General features: G+C 38.0%; 2 protein-coding genes across 7 annotated transcripts in view; one reads left to right on the forward strand and one right to left on the reverse strand.

Moving 5' to 3' along the window:
• The window catches only part of MRTFA (myocardin related transcription factor A), a 95,768-nt gene extending 92,460 nt beyond the window's left edge, over positions 1–3,308 (forward strand). For all 3 annotated transcript variants that reach the window (XM_088141014.1, XM_088141011.1, XM_088141012.1), the window contains exon 16: positions 233–3,308. In XM_088141014.1, coding sequence (XP_087997140.1) covers positions 233–732 — 500 coding nt within the window. In that variant the 3' untranslated portion in view covers positions 733–3,308. The remainder of the gene's footprint in view (positions 1–232) is intronic.
• Positions 3,272–16,831, reverse strand: part of SGSM3 (small G protein signaling modulator 3) — a 30,969-nt gene continuing 17,409 nt past the window's right edge. For all 4 annotated transcript variants that reach the window (XM_007420012.4, XM_088141015.1, XM_025175544.2 and 1 more), the window contains 14 exons: positions 15,943–16,088; positions 14,514–14,738; positions 14,134–14,188; positions 13,190–13,317; positions 12,808–12,963; positions 11,842–11,896; positions 11,580–11,629; positions 10,436–10,588; positions 9,899–9,969; positions 7,831–7,879; positions 7,498–7,583; positions 6,457–6,579; positions 5,199–5,259; positions 3,272–4,954 (listed from right to left, as the gene is read on the reverse strand). In XM_007420012.4, the coding sequence (XP_007420074.1) occupies positions 4,871–4,954; positions 5,199–5,259; positions 6,457–6,579; positions 7,498–7,583; positions 7,831–7,879; positions 9,899–9,969; positions 10,436–10,588; positions 11,580–11,629; positions 11,842–11,896; positions 12,808–12,963; positions 13,190–13,317; positions 14,134–14,188; positions 14,514–14,738; positions 15,943–16,088 (1,442 nt within the window). In that variant the 3' untranslated portion in view covers positions 3,272–4,870. The remainder of the gene's footprint in view (positions 4,955–5,198; positions 5,260–6,456; positions 6,580–7,497; positions 7,584–7,830; positions 7,880–9,898; positions 9,970–10,435; positions 10,589–11,579; positions 11,630–11,841; positions 11,897–12,807; positions 12,964–13,189; positions 13,318–14,133; positions 14,189–14,513; positions 14,739–15,942; positions 16,089–16,831) is intronic.

The following is a 16,831-nucleotide window of genomic DNA, read 5'->3' on the forward strand; positions in this document are numbered from 1 at the left end:
CCAAGCATAACAGGATAAAAAAGAATGAATGAACAAACGAAGAAATGATTGCTGGATGCATGAGATGAGAGAAAGCCTCACCTGCCACTGGTATAAAGCCACCACTATCTTCTGAAGGCGTTAAGGATGTGTGCAATTCCTGAAGTGCTGCAATAGTAGTAAGGAGTAATGGCTATATCATTAGTGCTAGAGTGCATGTAATAACTATTTTTAATGTCTTTTTTTCCAACAGAGATTTCAGCTCAATTCAAAGAGCAGTCTTCCCCAGCCAGAAAAGATCCCACTATTTCCCCAGGATGCACTTCTCCCTCCAGCAATCACCATTCCTCAGAGCTCCCTCTGCAGGTGTCTGTGAGCCACACAAGCTCTGTTAATCCACCAGGCAGATTGGAAGACTTCCTAGAGAGTACTACTGGTCTCTCTCTGTTGACAGCAGTCCCTGATGGAACTGAGCCCCTAATTGATCTCTACAGTGAGATGCTAAGCAGTTCAGCTATTCTGGACCACCCATCATCACCTATGGACACATCAGAATTGCACTTTGCCCCTGAGCCTACTGGGGGACCAGGTTTGGACTTGGCAGAACCCAACTTGGACAGCATGGATTGGTTGGAGCTGTCAGGTGGGCCAGTGATGAGCCTTACACCCCTCAGTACTGCAACCCCTAGCCTCTTCTCTACAGATTTCCTTGATGGACACGATTTGCAGCTGCACTGGGATTCTTGCTTATAACTTTTTGACCAAGCAGACTGAGGGAGTACAGGTGGGTGTAGGAGATGAGCAAGAACTTAAGTAAAAATTGCATCTAATGAACTTTCCTCCCTCTTCCCCCACCCCCACATCCATTTTGACCAGTTTTTGTAAAGTTAGAGCCAAGGGCAAGCACCCATAATGTCTTCTGAATGAAAATTCAATCTCAGGAAAGCTTCCACCTTTTCCAGTGGTTAGTTGAAATGTGGCTCTTTCCTCGAATGTTTAGTGATTGCATCAGAGTTGTATGAATAACTGCAAATATTTCAACATAAGCAGCTTGCAAGAGTTGGGAACAGCTCTAGGCAAAGAATCCAGAAAAAGTCATTGGCAAACACTGCTCCCTGCTGGAGTTGAGTCTACCTAGTTAGAAAGCATTAAAAAATGGAAAAAGTTAATTGGTCCATATTGTAAAGATTTTCACTTAAAATATGACTCATCTGGGAAAGGAAGTGGGGGATTAGGATGAATTCATACTGAAGGAGTTTACTATCAGTTCTGATGGTTACAATCTAGTTAAAAAAACCCTTTTTGTTGATAATGCTGTAGTATATGTGCTTACTGCGTAGTGAGAAAGCTAAATCCAAGTTATATACCAGAGCTTAGAGAACAGCTCTTGCTGTTTAGCCATTGTTCTGGATTGCCCCAGAGGGCCAATTACCTTGGTTCTGGTATCTTACCAGCCAGGATTTGCCATGAATCAGAGCAGTTGTACAAGGGATGATATTAGCAGCTTCCTGCAGTTCTTTTACAAATTATTCTAATGGTTCTGGCTATGGAACATAATTGCCTAGAGCTTGCTGTTTTGAAGAAATGGAGTTCTGAACTGACTGGTTGGCAACCTAACATCTGCAGTATTTGAGCTGCACTGCCCTGCTTTGCTCTCCCTAGAGAGTATACTATTCACAGATGTAACCCCTCCTCTCCATATTTTTTGCACACAAAGTGCAGCTTCCTCTGTACTGGCAACTGGGTTCATAGGGAAGTAGTCTCTGCTGTATATCGCTGCACATAAACGGTTGTGGTTGTATCTCTCCTTGGATAGCTTAGCTGATGTCAACTCTTCACAAGTTTCAATCAATAAGAACCTCAAAGAACATGCACATCAATTTCCTTCCAAAAAGGAGATCATTTGGGATGGAGATGCATGTGCTATTACACAGAGGAAATTTACGTAGCCATAATCCCTGCTACTGTGAAATGTGGTTGTAAATTCCAGTCTTTCCTCTTGAAACTTGGCTTTATTTTTTACCTAGTAAATTTGTACATAGCTCTGTAAAACCGTTTTAGAAGGCTGAAGAAATTGATTCACTCGTTAGAAGGTGATGCTTCCCTTTAGCTTCTCCTTTTTGTAAAACTGTTGCAGAGCAACCATTTTAGGGTGGAGGTTGGAATGGGACCTTGCCCTTAGACCACCAGTTGAACCTTTTTGCACACGCCACTCAAAATAAATATTATTAGTCAATCTCCCTTTCCATAGATAAGAATGTATAATTCATGGATCTGCTGGCATGGGCTTCCTCTCCACCAAGTAACGGAGACTTCTCTCATTTTATAGAATTCCAAAAACCCCTTTACTTCTGATTCTCTAACAGTTTATAGAGTCTATATAATCCTAATAACCCTTTATGATGAATAGCCTGATCTTGAAGAATTAGTTGCGATTATGTGACTAGCCAATGTCCTGGAATAGCTAACTGCAAGTGAAGCTGATTTCTGTAAAAATCTTTCTTCTGCAGGAATCAGATTGTTAGAATTGCTGAATGTAGTCATCTTTTATATTCTGCAGGACATGCAACTAATCATATAGATTAGTGACTAGTTTGCAAAGATAGCTAGTTTTTGGATTGTTTGGAATATAAAACTTGTATAACATAGATTAGGACCACATTAGTGGGAGGGAGCACTTAGTTCAGTATGAGCATCTTGCATCTTCCCTCATGCCGAGAATAGTAAACAAGCTTTGCATGTGTCTCGTTCACTGGCCAAGGGAGAGAAACTATCAAACAAGAGGACTTTTTCTCAAAAGGTGCTATGACTACAACTGCCTGTCTCTGAAAGAAGAACCCAATCACCATAATCAAATACAAAAATAAGGTGAAAAGCTTTGACAGAACACTACTAATGAACTTAAAATGCTTTGGGGACATTACTTATCATGGAAGGGGGAATTGGAATTCACATTAATGTCCATTTTTCTCCAGTGTATAAAGTAGTATCTGTCATTTATCCTCTCTAAATTCTCCTTTTACCCCATACAGTAAATAAGAATCTGCCTCTTAGTCTCAACATACGTATTTTTCTGCTGATAATCATACCAGTATAACATGTATTAGATCAGCATGCATATTTTCTTCCCTTATTCATCAATGAAAAGAATTAGCAACACAGGGAGGAGCCTTAAGCAGAGCTTTCGGATTTGACACAGAATGAACATGGAACTGGAAAAGGATATGGAATGAACAAATGTGGGGGAGGGGTAAAGAATGGATAGATCAAATTATTTTTTCATTTACAGATATCTGAAAAATCCATTTTATTAAAAAATTTGTGTTCTAGCATTTTTGTACATCTTATCTTTGGTCATGGCATCGTCAGTAACATATATCTGCCATGGTGAAAATACAGACAAAGGCGTTTAGCACATGAATAACAAAGAACTACTTCACGGTATTGCTATTGACACAAGTTAAATTTAGGTGGCAAGTTCCACTAACAACATTAGTCATACCTGTGTTTTATCTTACTTTTGAGTACTTTGCCTCTGTTCCCTCAAGTAGGAAGGAAAAGGGTGGAAAAAGCTGTGATTGTAAGAGCACTGTTTATGCAATAAGGAACACTGCATCTAGAAATATAATTCATCCTTTACTTGGTATGCAGTGTCTAGAGATATCAGTACAAAAGTGTCAATTCTTGCTCCTCTCAGTAAGACTAATACTCTGTAGTTCAGATGAACAACAAGAACAACAGGCTAATACATATAAAAGTTCACTCCCATTTAACCTGTCTTAGACAGTTACATTAATTTATAAGCCAAAAATGATACAATCTTGATTAATTTTCATTTTAATGGTTTGATTGTGCTCTCCACTAGTGCTCTTCATTTCCTGCACTTGGACTAGTATGGATACCACGAAGCAAAGAGTGTGCTTCTGCCCTGCAGTCTCTGCTCACGCCCTCAGGATAGAAGCTGCAGTTATCCCCCTGAGCCAGCTCAAGCCTGAATCCATTTCCCATTCTAAAGATACGTCAAAATATACATAAATTTCTGAATATAATATAGCTCTCTTGCAATAATAACTAAAAAAAATTGCTCTAGCTAAAATAACTAAGCCTGAATCACAGCTGAACAGAATGAAAAGGACAGACTGCTATTGCAACCATTTTTTTATTACACCCATGGCAGCCTCAATCACCAGACAGTCCTTTTAGGCACTTTATGGCAGTACCAAAGCCATTTGTGCATCCTAGCACCGAGAAAAAAACACCAAGCCCCACACTGTCATGTTCTTAGTTATTGTGAAGCGAGCTCATATTTCTGCATTGGGAAATAAAACCTTTTCCTCAAAGGAGACAAATTTCAGCCAAGCTCTTCCAGCATCACTCTGCTCTCTTGGACAGAAGAAATGTAACTGCTAGATGGCTACCTTAGGGGGTCCTCCTCTTTCTGGTTATGTCACTATTTTTCTATACATTTATGCGTCAGCAAAAGTGTTTGCTTTCCACAAGTACAGGGCCCAAGTGATACAAAGTCATATTTCTTTGCAACCATAAGGAAAGGTAACACTACTATACAACTTGGATCACTTGAAATGCTCCTCCTATTTGCTATTGAATGGAAAAGCTGTGGCCCTTTAGAAGTGCCAGCATTGCTCACCATTAGCTAGGCTGCTTGGGATTATATTCAGCACTACGCATGGACCACAGGTTCCTCAATCCTGTTCTGTAGCAAATTGCCACCAAATTTTAATAGTGATTAGTAGAAGTTTACTGGAGGGGGGCAAGTTACAGAAAGATGTACAACACACAAAGGGCTAAGAGACTGGCTGGGAGAAGAGAGGGATATATGCCAAACATTCATTTGCCATTCAAGGAGTCCAAACACTGACTCATAAAGGTGTCACCCATCTATGTCCCAGCTGAAGAGATGATGCTTCACAAGCATGTCCTGAACTCCTTCCTTCAGTGGTTTCTTCTCCTTCTCCTACATAAAGCAAGCAAAGAACTTATAAACATTCTACAATCATACTAATTCTTGCTAATAATACTTTCTCTGATGCAGGACCTTCAGACAGTTGGCCCCTAAGAAAGAAAGGATTTGAAGGCTAAGACAGAAAGACAAGGTCACATGCGCCTCATATCCTATGCAAGGCAAGGGATAGTAAGAGACAGTCTGTTTCTGATTTGTGCTAAGAAACCTAGGTACAGTTGCAGGATCACACACTCACCTCTCTTTTTGTAGGGAGCTCCCAGTCCTGAGAAAGGCTGAATGCAAATTTACTGAGGACCCTGTGATAGAACATACCCAGCAATTAGGATTTAAGCGTCTTCTATATACACTATAGTCAGTGGAATTAGATAGCATTGCTATAAACCCCAACCTCAAATAGTTCTGGTACAAATTCATACACTATAGCAACAGAATAAAGGAACTGTTATATAAACAGAAACTTAAAATTCAGTTTATGTTTGTGTCACTCACTGATCTATAAATCAGCCAAACATAATTTTCCCTACTAGTGTGTTGTGCAAACCAAGACAGTGTGATTAATTTATGGTTGTTAAACAATTGCTTGAGCTGTTGCAAATAACAGACATCTACTAGAAAATCCAGGTCTAATTTATCCACTCCTAGTCAGGACTGGCAACATTAGATAATACCTTATGCACAAGTACAACCAACATTTAAATATTACACAGGGAAGAAATATCTGATTTACACAAAAGAAGAAAATATATTTGTGTCAGTAATGTCTATATGTTTTATTAAATCAAGACAACCAAAGATTGAAGAAAAAAACAGTTCACAATAAGCTTCTGTACTGGAGACAAACATTCCAGCTAAAGTTGGAAAGCTTATATAGTCACCAACAGATGAAATTTTAAAAAATGAATATATAGAAGAGAGGCAGGATAAATGGCTTTAATTGTAAAAAGAACAAAGGAAAAGGTAATGCTGGAACACTCAGTACTCTAGAAAGTCAACATATTTTGTTCTAGTTTGTCCATACACAAGCCAACCTTTTTATTTACAATGTGTTTCTTGCCATATTTGCTATCTCTATAGTGGAGGTGGTCAATATGCAGCCTTGATCCTCTAATCAAAACTACCAATCAATCAACCTCTGTTGTTCACTGCAGATGCTCAGAGTAGTTCCCTCTTAATTTTGGCTTTCCATTAACTAGTTTGACTTGCTCAACCCTACATACACATAATTTGTTCTTTCCATTTCCTCACTTGGTGTTTGATGGCCAGTAGTAAAGTGAACCCTAGTATGCTGGGAAAGTGGTCTTGATGACATAACAATGCACCACATTACCTTTACATATAAGGGCTAATTCTCAGAGTCTAATACTGAGATATTTAAAAAATTTCCTTCCTTCACTGCGTCACACAGGTATGAATTCTTTTAGGTAAGTGCAGTTTCCAGACAACACATTCTGGCAGTACCGTAATATGGAAGGTAGAAAGAACATTCCACTTACCTGAGCTCACACTTGATCTGTACCCAGCCAGGACTACGCAGAAATGACCAGGGATGGAACCATTTTTCCACTGTCTGCAGGCTAGAGCACAATACCTCAAGCCACAGATGCAGCACCTGCTCGCTGAAAATCAAATTACAGAAAAGGTTACAAACCATAGAAGTATGCCATCACATTAGGCAATCCAGGAAAAATGTGAATAAAAGAAATACTGTTCTAATTAGCATGCAGAGCTTGGGGGTATCCATCATCAGCCAGCTATGAAGTTCAGGAACCCTAAGGAGGGAACTAGCAAGGTAGCGGGTGAGGGGGCGGAGTACACCAGAAAAACTCCCAACTTGTCCCTGGTACCTTTTTGTAAAGAACTTCACATCTGGCCACGTGGAACAGGGCTTCTAGACATCATAAGAGTCTTGGGCATATCAATGTCACCCTCCTCCTCTGCCTCATGATTGGTATGCCATCCAAAACCCGGCAAGACAGATTTCAGATGTAAGCAACCCTTCAACCTCACCCAGCCAAGTCTTGGTGATACCTGGCAGGTCAGCTTTCTCGTCTCCTCTACCACTTTATGGAGGGGCAGGTCTTATTGCAAACAGACTAGCATTCTGCAGAACCAGCCTGAGTTCATTTAGCATGCTTAAAGACGTAAACCAGTAAATTACTGTAGAGGGTAGAAAGAATGACCTTGAGGGACAAGAGGAAGAGCTGCTACCAAGGCAATGGTCAGATAAGGGGCCTGAATCCGGGGCAAGAATGTAACATGAGGAAACACCTCAGACAAGCCCCTCCTAGTTCACACAAAGATAAAGCGTAGGAGGGGGAAGTGTATTCAGACTTGCAAGACTGTTACTATAGTTTTACAATAAAAGTAGTACTGATCTGCATGGCATTGGTTTCCTAGTCTGATCTACCTTGAAGGGCTGACAATTTCACCCTGAACTGCTATTCCATGGCTTTTTCGATAAAATGCAATCCAAAGCTATTATTTCCTATTCTCTGCTAATAAATGCAAGATTGAAACAGAATTGTATGACTCACTTCAATCCAATACAGATGAGAGACCGAAGCTTTACATCCATCTGAGCATGTGCTGCATCATGTGACATATTCACAGACTGTACTGCCTACCAGGAAAAAATGAAGATATGTGGGTAAACCTCCTCCCTCTGGAACCAGAAAATACTAAAATTTCATGTCCTCAATTTTGGGCCTCTGGAGGCAACTGGGATGATTAGGTCTTAAAATGACATCAGCTGACACTGACAATTCACATGGTTTTTCACAGACTCACAAGAAAACATATTTAGCATTCATACAAGCCTCCTTAAGGTTTCTTCTGTGCCTGTTTTAGAGACCAAACTGTATACTCACTCGATAAAGAAGTTCTTCTGGAGTAAGCACTTTTCCATCTTCATCTAACCTAAAACAGTAAAGTAACATCCATTATATATCAACTAAGCCAAAGCAAGAGATCCAGTGCCATTTCTATCATGAAACCAATAGCACCTCTTGTTAAATAGAGTCACAGTAGTCCTTACAGTTTCCATCATACATGACTGCTGCTGCCAGACACTGCTAGAAATTATCTTCTGATGTGGGTAGGAGACAAAATAGAGGATTAAAAAGCATAGCCATTCTGTACCACAAAAAAAATCTGAAATCCATAACTCGGACCATGATGGTTTTTCATATGCCTTAAATATGTTATTTTTGATGTCCAATGCTGAAGTCTGCCTCTAGAGAAAGATGATTTTATACAATCTAAAAAAGAATTTCACAGATTGAGGATGCAGTCCCATTCACTGGCAACTTACAGGCAACCTTCAACACTCTGAAATAGCATTAACAAAATTCAACAACAAGCCAGCATTTTACAGTGCAATTTCAAAAAAAATTCTCAGGGATGGGTGGGTTTAAAGGACAAGATGGTAGTGGTTTGCTGAATGAATTAATACTCTTGATTGAAGAGTATCTGGAAGCTTCAACTGGTACAGAATGCAGCAGGGCGGGCAGTTATGTGTGTTTCTAAAAGAACACACATCACACCTCTGCTTTGCGAGCTGCATTGGTTACTAGTTTGTTTCCAGGTCCAATTCAAGATGCTGGTTTTGACCTCTAAAGCCCTAGATGGCATGGGACCAGGTTATTTGAGGGACCGTTTCTCCCTGATTACATCTGCCCATCCCACGAGATCTACAGAAGGGGCACGCTGTGGGTCCCGTCAACTAAGGAGCTTCATTTGGTGGGTCCTAGGCAATGGGCCTATTTTCCTGTGGCCCCCACTTAATGGAGTATTCTTCCCCCGAAGTGAGGCTGGCCTCATCCCTTTTAACTTTTTGGAAGTCCCTCAAGACCTGGTTGTGTCATCAGGCCTGGGGACCCCAGGGGACTGGCAAAACATTGAGATGGCTCCAGTGGAAAAAAAATATATATATATATATATATAAATATATATAAACACAAACATACATACATACATACATACACATACATACATACATACATATACATATACATAAATATATACATATATAAAATATATATATTTTATATATATATTTATATATATATATATTTATATACATATTTATATATATATATTTATATATATATTTATATATATACATAAATGTATATATATATACATAAATAAAATACATATATATTTTCACCCAATATATATATTTTATTTTTTTAGTTTTGTGCCTTTTATAATTTTAAAGTTTTTAATAATATTAATATTTGTTTGTATATATTGTTTTTAGCTTTCTTGTATGCTACCCAGAGTCACTTGTCTGTGAGATGGGTGGTTGTATAAATATGACTAAATAAATAAATAAATAATTTTTTTACCTAGTGAAACATCTAAAATTACTTTATGGCTTTGCTAATATAAAGACCAGTGTTTCTTTGATTCTGCTTTGACAGGAATCTGAGTTTGACTCATGGCAGATGAAAGCACAGGGGTTATATAGCCTTTATGTTTTCAAAGATGGTGATGGTGATGGAGATACTATTTTCTTGTTCCCTGAATGCATGTGAAACTTGATTCTGGCAACACCTTCCAGTAATGTGCACTGAACTTACAGACTCTATGTCAAGATTGTCTCTGAACTGCAGATCTTCTTGCTGTAACATCTGGACTTTTTCAGATTTTCATTCCTATCTCCCGCTCATTATAACATCTTGCCTAAAGAAGAATTCTGGAAAATGTGAATGCTTGCATACCTTTTTTACCATTTTGATTGATCCCTAAAAAGTATTGCCCAAAAACAGATAATTAAAAGAATTTTCTGATTAAGGAATTTATGCTGCAATATGCTGTTCCACCATTTATTTGGCCAAAGAGTCCTGTAAAAATATTACAAGAAAAACTAGTTTCACCAGGAGGGATACTTGGGTAGACATAGAACATTTTAGTGAGGAGAAAAAACTTTACCTGTAGGTTTTGCAGAGTACAAGACGAGAATACACAGAGTCAAAGTCTCGCTCTACCTCACGTCCAGCAGCCTAGAGAAAAGGACCCCCCCAACACACAAATGTTAATTTTAAATCTTATTTATTTCTCTTACAGGTGACCAATAACTTAGGTCTGCATCCTCCCCACCAAATTAGCTACAAGGGGCCCCCAATTTTATTCAAATGCCTCCTTGCTGTCCAGATTTACAAAGTTGGTGTATGCTAGGCCACAATACTTTCTTGTGTACTTGCCAGCTTACAGGTAGTCCCCGTTTAGTTACCACAACTGGGAACGGCAACTCGGTCATTAAGCGAAGTGGTTGCTAAGTGAAACCACAACCGTGCTTATGATCTTACTTCAGCTTTCCTTTGCTTTACAGACCTGCGTAAATGCGAGGATTGGTTGCAAAGTTTTTTTTCACTGTTGTAACTGCAAATGGTCGCTGTATGAGGCAGTTGCTAAAGAAGGACTACCAGTATTTTCAAAGATCTTGCAAAGAGGAAGTGCTTCCTTTACCTCTTCAATGAAGAGCCAGGGGTGACAAGCACCTCCCAACAGAGATGGCCTCTTCAGTCCATGTTCAAATATAGCCTTGAGGGCAGGGCAGAGGGTCCCTCGAACCAAGTCTGTGATAGCTTCTGTGACAGAATCATCTCCAGCAATGGAGTACTGAAAGGAACAAGATTTTAGCCTATTAATCTGGAGGTAGCCCAGCCAAGAAAGAGGGATTCATGGTAAAGATTTGTTTAGTTCTCACTCCAGGCACAAATGACGAGGCTCAAATTATTCTACTTTGGATACATTATGCAAAGATCTAGCTCTCTGGAAAAGGCTCTAAAGCTGGGAAAGGTGGAAGGAAAGAGAAAAAGAGGAAGACCAGCAGCAAAGTGGATGGACTCAGTTGCAGTGGTGATGAGTGCACCGCTGGAAAACCTGAAAGACCAGGTTAGGGAGAGATTGTCATGGAGAAAATCCTATGTGGTCACTAGGAGTCGAAAACGACTTGATGGCAAATAATCAATCAATCAGTCAATCAATCAATCAATCAATCACTATGCCATCTCTGTTTTGATTATTTATGGATGGGTGTCTGTGCACTAACTCCAGGCATGAAAAATGCAGCAAGATCAAACATGCATTGTCAGGAACTTCTATCACTTGATCAGCAAGTGTATGATTGAAGCTGCTACAGTATTTCTAAAGACTTTCCTACTATTTGCCTTTTCATTTGTTATTCTTAAAAGATTTCTTACCAATTTTGAACTAGTTCTTATAATACATTTAATTAATTCCCTGGTTTTCTTACAATCTGAATACTTTTGATTTGCATTTAATTTCTATGTTCTTCACTAATTTATTCTGGATCACTAGGTCTTTTTTTTTTTTTTTACACAGGATCCCCATTCATATATATGTTTCCACTTACCGATATATATATTGCTACATATAAAGCTATGTTTCTCAGTATCAGAACTCAGTATGTCCTTTATTTATTTATTTTATTTATATTTCAAATTTGTTACTGCCCATCTCATTGCAGAACAAAAATTTGTCCTTTGCAAAATTTGAATGTTGGACCAAAAAATAATAGAATGTGTTGGCCCTAGAGTCTGACCTAGACTCAGTCATAAGGTATGTACAGAAGATGAGAGCATTTTACCTCTTTGCTCCGTTCATCCAAGACCTCTACAAATTTTGCAGGAAACCAACCTGTTTAAAAAAAAAAAAGTAAAAGGATAAAATATCAGCTGGTTAAAAACCCGTAAATTAAAAAAAAAAAACTACTTGTGGATTGGGCTATGAAGGTAATTGGACCAGATTTAGTATTTTTGTTACTAATATATGGAAACATTTGGAATTGTGTAACCACATATTGAAGCTCTTCTCAATATTCCACCTTTACAAGTCCCATTTCTACTCACCTCTCAAGCCATTCAGCTCACCCACCCAACAGTGTTCATCTTTCTGGGATATAATCTACAGGAATGGAAAGGAGAAATAATACTTACACAGAAAAAAAGATAGAAACATGGCAAGTAAGAACAGCAAATGAAAGGTGAAGAGAATTCACATGTATCTGTCATGAGTTGGGGATAGGTTTGCTACTGAATTGTAAAAGACCATAAAGAAAATAATAGCTCAGTTTCTGCCCACCTATTTCTCTTTAAATTCTCCATGGTGTTCTAGAATGAAGTGTTCCAGGAAAAATGAAAATGGCAGATGATTCTCAGACCTCGCTGGGGTACTTGGAATTTTGTAGCGGAAACATTTATATATATATATATATATTTATTTATTTATTTATTTATTTATTTATTTATTTATTTATTATTTATAAAATGTATATAGCTGCCCATCTTAAATACATACAAAAACAATTAAAGTAATACAATATAAGAAAAAATAAATAAATGAGGCACTACATAACAATTCCATAAAACACTGATGTATATGCAGCAGGAACTGTGACAAGAGAAGCCATGCCTCTTCTGTCCTGCAAGGTGGTCCTGCAAAATATCAGATGCTGATACTGTCTCATTCACTAAGTGGAATTTGAAGGGTTTCAGAGAATACATGAAAGAAATGCTTGCAGATTGTGTTCCAGAAATTTCTCATTTTTGTTATCCTACACAAGTCTTTTCACATTCACATAAATCTTGCATTTTTCCTCTTTTCAATTTGCTTTACTATATGTAATTATGATTTGCTCTTGTTCCTTTTTTTTCAGTTATGGTTTTGTCTAGCACTTATAACAAATATATTTAGGCTGTAGTCTTGAAAAAACAAATTCAGTGCATTTGTTGTTCTTTATTCATATAATATTATGGTAATACTTCCTCTCAATTTCCTCTGTATGATGCCTATTCTGTTGGTCCTGACCACCATACCGTGATGATATCATTCTTGCGGAAGCCTAGTTCATCATCATCGTGACGCTCAAAATCCAACAATGCCTTGGCACGTCGCCGCTGGTTACGGGAACATGCAACATAGCTTTCATGGTCCCGCTGGTGGCTTTCCATGGTATAATCTGGAGTCAAATCCTGGGTATAAGATGGACAGTAGTAAGCTATATTCTTCTGCTCTAATACTATACAAATCTATTGATTATGTGGCATCAGGTTGGTGTCAATTCTTAGCAACCACATAGATAGATTTTCTCCATGACAATCATACAAATCTATGCCTCTGCTTAAATTAGAAGCATAAATGTATGTAAGTTATTAACAGAATATATAGATGTGTCCATGATGATAGCTCCACACTCACTATGCTGCAACTCTTGGGATCCACACACTGGAAATGCTGGGCCACTTGTAGGATGGCCTCACGCAAGTCTTCAACCAGCTCTGTTTGCTTAATATTTTTGGCTTTCAGTGCCTCCATATCATCTTCTCCTAGAAGTAAGAAAAAATGTCTATGAAGCAGCAAAACTGGATCCACTGCAGGTACTGACAAAATTTCAAATGAATATTATTTTATTTAAATCAGAAGGAACAACTGCTATGTTGTACAGTAGTGTTAGAAGATTAACTCATGTTTCTACATCAGTTAAAATATTTATAGCTTGCCCACTATCTTAACAATCCCAAGGGGAGATCAATCCATATAATATCTATGATAAAACAGTAAAATGAAGTAAAAAATAAGCAAATTTTTTAGATGAATTTAAAAAGCCATAGCCACAATACAATAACAAAGAGGCACAGATTTTTACAAGGAAAAATATGGTATGGCCAGGTTGCTATGGCTGTTAAATCTCAAATGCAAGAGTAAAAATCAGGTCTTTATCTAGCACTGAAAAATAAACAATTTTGGCAAAGCTGAGATGCCACAACAGAAAAGTGCCCATCCCTTGTAGACAATGTATTCAAATCTGGGATGCTGAGAAGAGTCCTGCCTGCAGAGCTTAGTATTTGGAAAGGTACATACTGGGAGAGGTGCTTCTTCAAATATCAAGGTCCTAAACCATTTAAGGCCTCAAACATATTACCGAGACTCTAAAGTTCCCCAGGCAGCAGCCACGTTCTGGACTAGCTGCAACTTCTGAGCTGTGTACAGACCCTCAGAGAAGCAAATTACATTTATTCTGCTTACCTTAGACAAAGGCAAACACATGGCTTGGCAATAAATATACATAGCCATTAACAATTTTCAACTGTGGTATTTTTTTTCCAGGGAATTAATAAATTTATTATGCAATTTTTTGTTACCAAAAAGGAGTGATGTGATTCCAGACTTCCTGCGCTGTGTCCTGCGTCGCACAATCTGAGTGAGATGGAAAAGCAAGGTATAAAAAGGGAGAAAATTATTTCAAAAAACTTTTACTGAGCAATAACCCTTTGTTTAGAATAGTAAGGTATATTTTGAAGATTATGTACAAGCAACGGGTGTGGGGGAGGGAATGCAGATGACAAAAGTGATACAGAGCTGAAACGGGGATAAGTTGCAGCAGGTATGGGAAGCCTGGCAGCATTTCATCACAGGGTATATAAGATTGTGACCCACCACCATTATTGTCAAAGACATGGAAGCCAAGGCCAAATATGATATATTTTGAACTTATGAAGCACAAAAGGTTTTAAAAACATACCTTTGATAAGTTTACTGCAGCACCAGGGTTGAGCAGCTGCCCTTGGTCTGCAATGAGGTAAGCGAGGTGCTTGCAACGCTGAGTCTCTACTACTACATCTGTCAGTGAGCCAGCCACACGGATAGCTTCCTGTAGGAGCACATCTGGATCTTCAATCTGAGATGGGATGTCCGAGAGGGTGTTGAAGATAGATGCAGAGTTCTCAGACTGGGTGAGTTCATCTTCCTGTGTTAATGTGGACAAGTTATTCTGTATGATACAGATGAATCATCCTGTAGAACATTTTTGCTCCCATTTCTTGTACTTAATCCTACTCCAATAGTGAATGTTTAGATAATACAGGCAAGGTAACATCAATCTATGTTGTCTTATTCCTTCTTCTCAGTCACTGCTTCCTTTGCTCGTTTCATATTAGCTATCCAATAATGCCTATACTTGATAAAGACATACTAGTCTGGGAGGCAAACTTTCAAATCTTGGCAGTTATGTTGCCTCAGTAATCCTATTTCTCTCAGGAATTTTGGAACTACTTCTAGCAAATCTGGCTGTGCTTATCAGAAACCTTCATAAACAAATAAACAATTGTGTTAAGTAGATTTTAAGAACGCTCATGTTTCCAGTTAGATGAAGGTTGCATGCAAAGTAATCTCTCACTGATACCCAGATTTTCAGCCACTTCTGTATAAGTGATATATAACAGCCATTCTGCACAACAGTTATTCTACTACAAGATTCACATATGAATAGTTTATGCAGAACAAAATACAGGCTCTCTCTGTCTGCGGTCTACCTGCACCTAACTTGGAATAAGCCTTATTGCACTCAACAGATTCTCATAAATGGACAAAAAGGCAAAAGCAGTTGTGTTCATCAAGAAAATAAAAATTCAAAACCTATTTCGGGTAATCTCTTTACCAGGATAACTCAAGGTTACAAAATAACATGCAAAATGATGGGTTTCACTAATTTTTATAATCCATTAATTTTGAATAGGCATGCATCTACCTGGCTGCACTATCAGTGCATTCAACAAAAGTAGGATAATATATTTCTTTGATTCTTGTGTTAGAAATGTGCATTTACTGATTTTTCAGGCTCTATCCAGAAAAATGCATATTTCTTTTAATGTAAACAGAATTCAATGTCTCTTATTGAATTTAAAGGCTTAGTAGCCTTTAAACTAGGCTACTAGCATTAGTGTAGAAGGTTGAAAAGAGGGATATTATATGGTGAGAGTCCAAAGGCTGTCCAAGTTTAAAGTGAGCAAAATATGACTTTTCATTCTTTCCTGAAACAGTACCCTTCACCCCAAGATTCTCAGAGTTCTAAGATGTCCTCTTGAATTCTTGGCACCCCACATAGTATGTTCATTCCATTCCATGAGAGGGAAAAAACGAGGGATTAGGAAACTTTGTAAAATGTTGAGTACCTTCAGACTGAGCATACCGAGCGTGACTTGAAAGAGAACAATGGAGCCTTGGTAGAAAAAATAGTCCCAGATACGCAGCAACAGCTTGATATGCACCACACTAGCAAATGATGTAAGAAACCAATGTAGAGTAATGAGGGAGAGCTCTGTGGATAGAAATAAACATATAACACCAGTTCATCTGTGAACTGCATACTTGCTCTTTTCATTTCCAACATAAACAGGATACATTAACATTATTGCTTTAAATAATGAAGAACAAAATATGGTTCTTCTTAATTTGTCTTAAGATATATCAGGGCCAACAACTAAACACACTATTTTTTCCACAGATGAATGTTCAAAATGATAGAAGAGATTATAGATACATCTATATACTTCTTGAATCCACACATGGACATCTACAAAAATAACATGTAGAAATAATTTCTGACCTTTATTAGCATTGTTATCAATGTTCAATATGTTGTTATTCAGTTCACAAACAGAGCTGGACGTTAAAGTCTTAAATTGAACTGAAGACTTCTTTAAAAATTCAACTTCCTGTTTACAGGAAGAGTGTGAGATAGCAAAATCGTAAGTGTTGCTGTGAGAACTCTAAACACATTAGATATATGATAAACAGTATTTAGGAATCTGCTTTAAAACAAATCAAGTATTTGTGCTTTGACTGACAATGGCTCTCCAAGATATTGGGCAGAACTTTCCAGAGATGTTTTTAAAAATGACAATGTGTCATGCCAAATATTGAATTTGGGTGCTCTCCCATCAACAAGTGATTATTCCTCCATTAAACTGCAATGGAGTCTATTACATCTGCCCCACTTTAAACATCTTGAAGCTCTCAAAATCCTGTTTTTAGTCAACATGTACCCATCTCAGCAATCCA

This window comes from Python bivittatus, unplaced genomic scaffold (genome assembly GCF_059951505.1).
Source record: "Python bivittatus isolate LINGU-HERP-01145 unplaced genomic scaffold, Pbiv_v1 ctg000330_np1212, whole genome shotgun sequence".
Classification (NCBI taxonomy): domain Eukaryota; kingdom Metazoa; phylum Chordata; class Lepidosauria; order Squamata; family Pythonidae; genus Python; species Python bivittatus.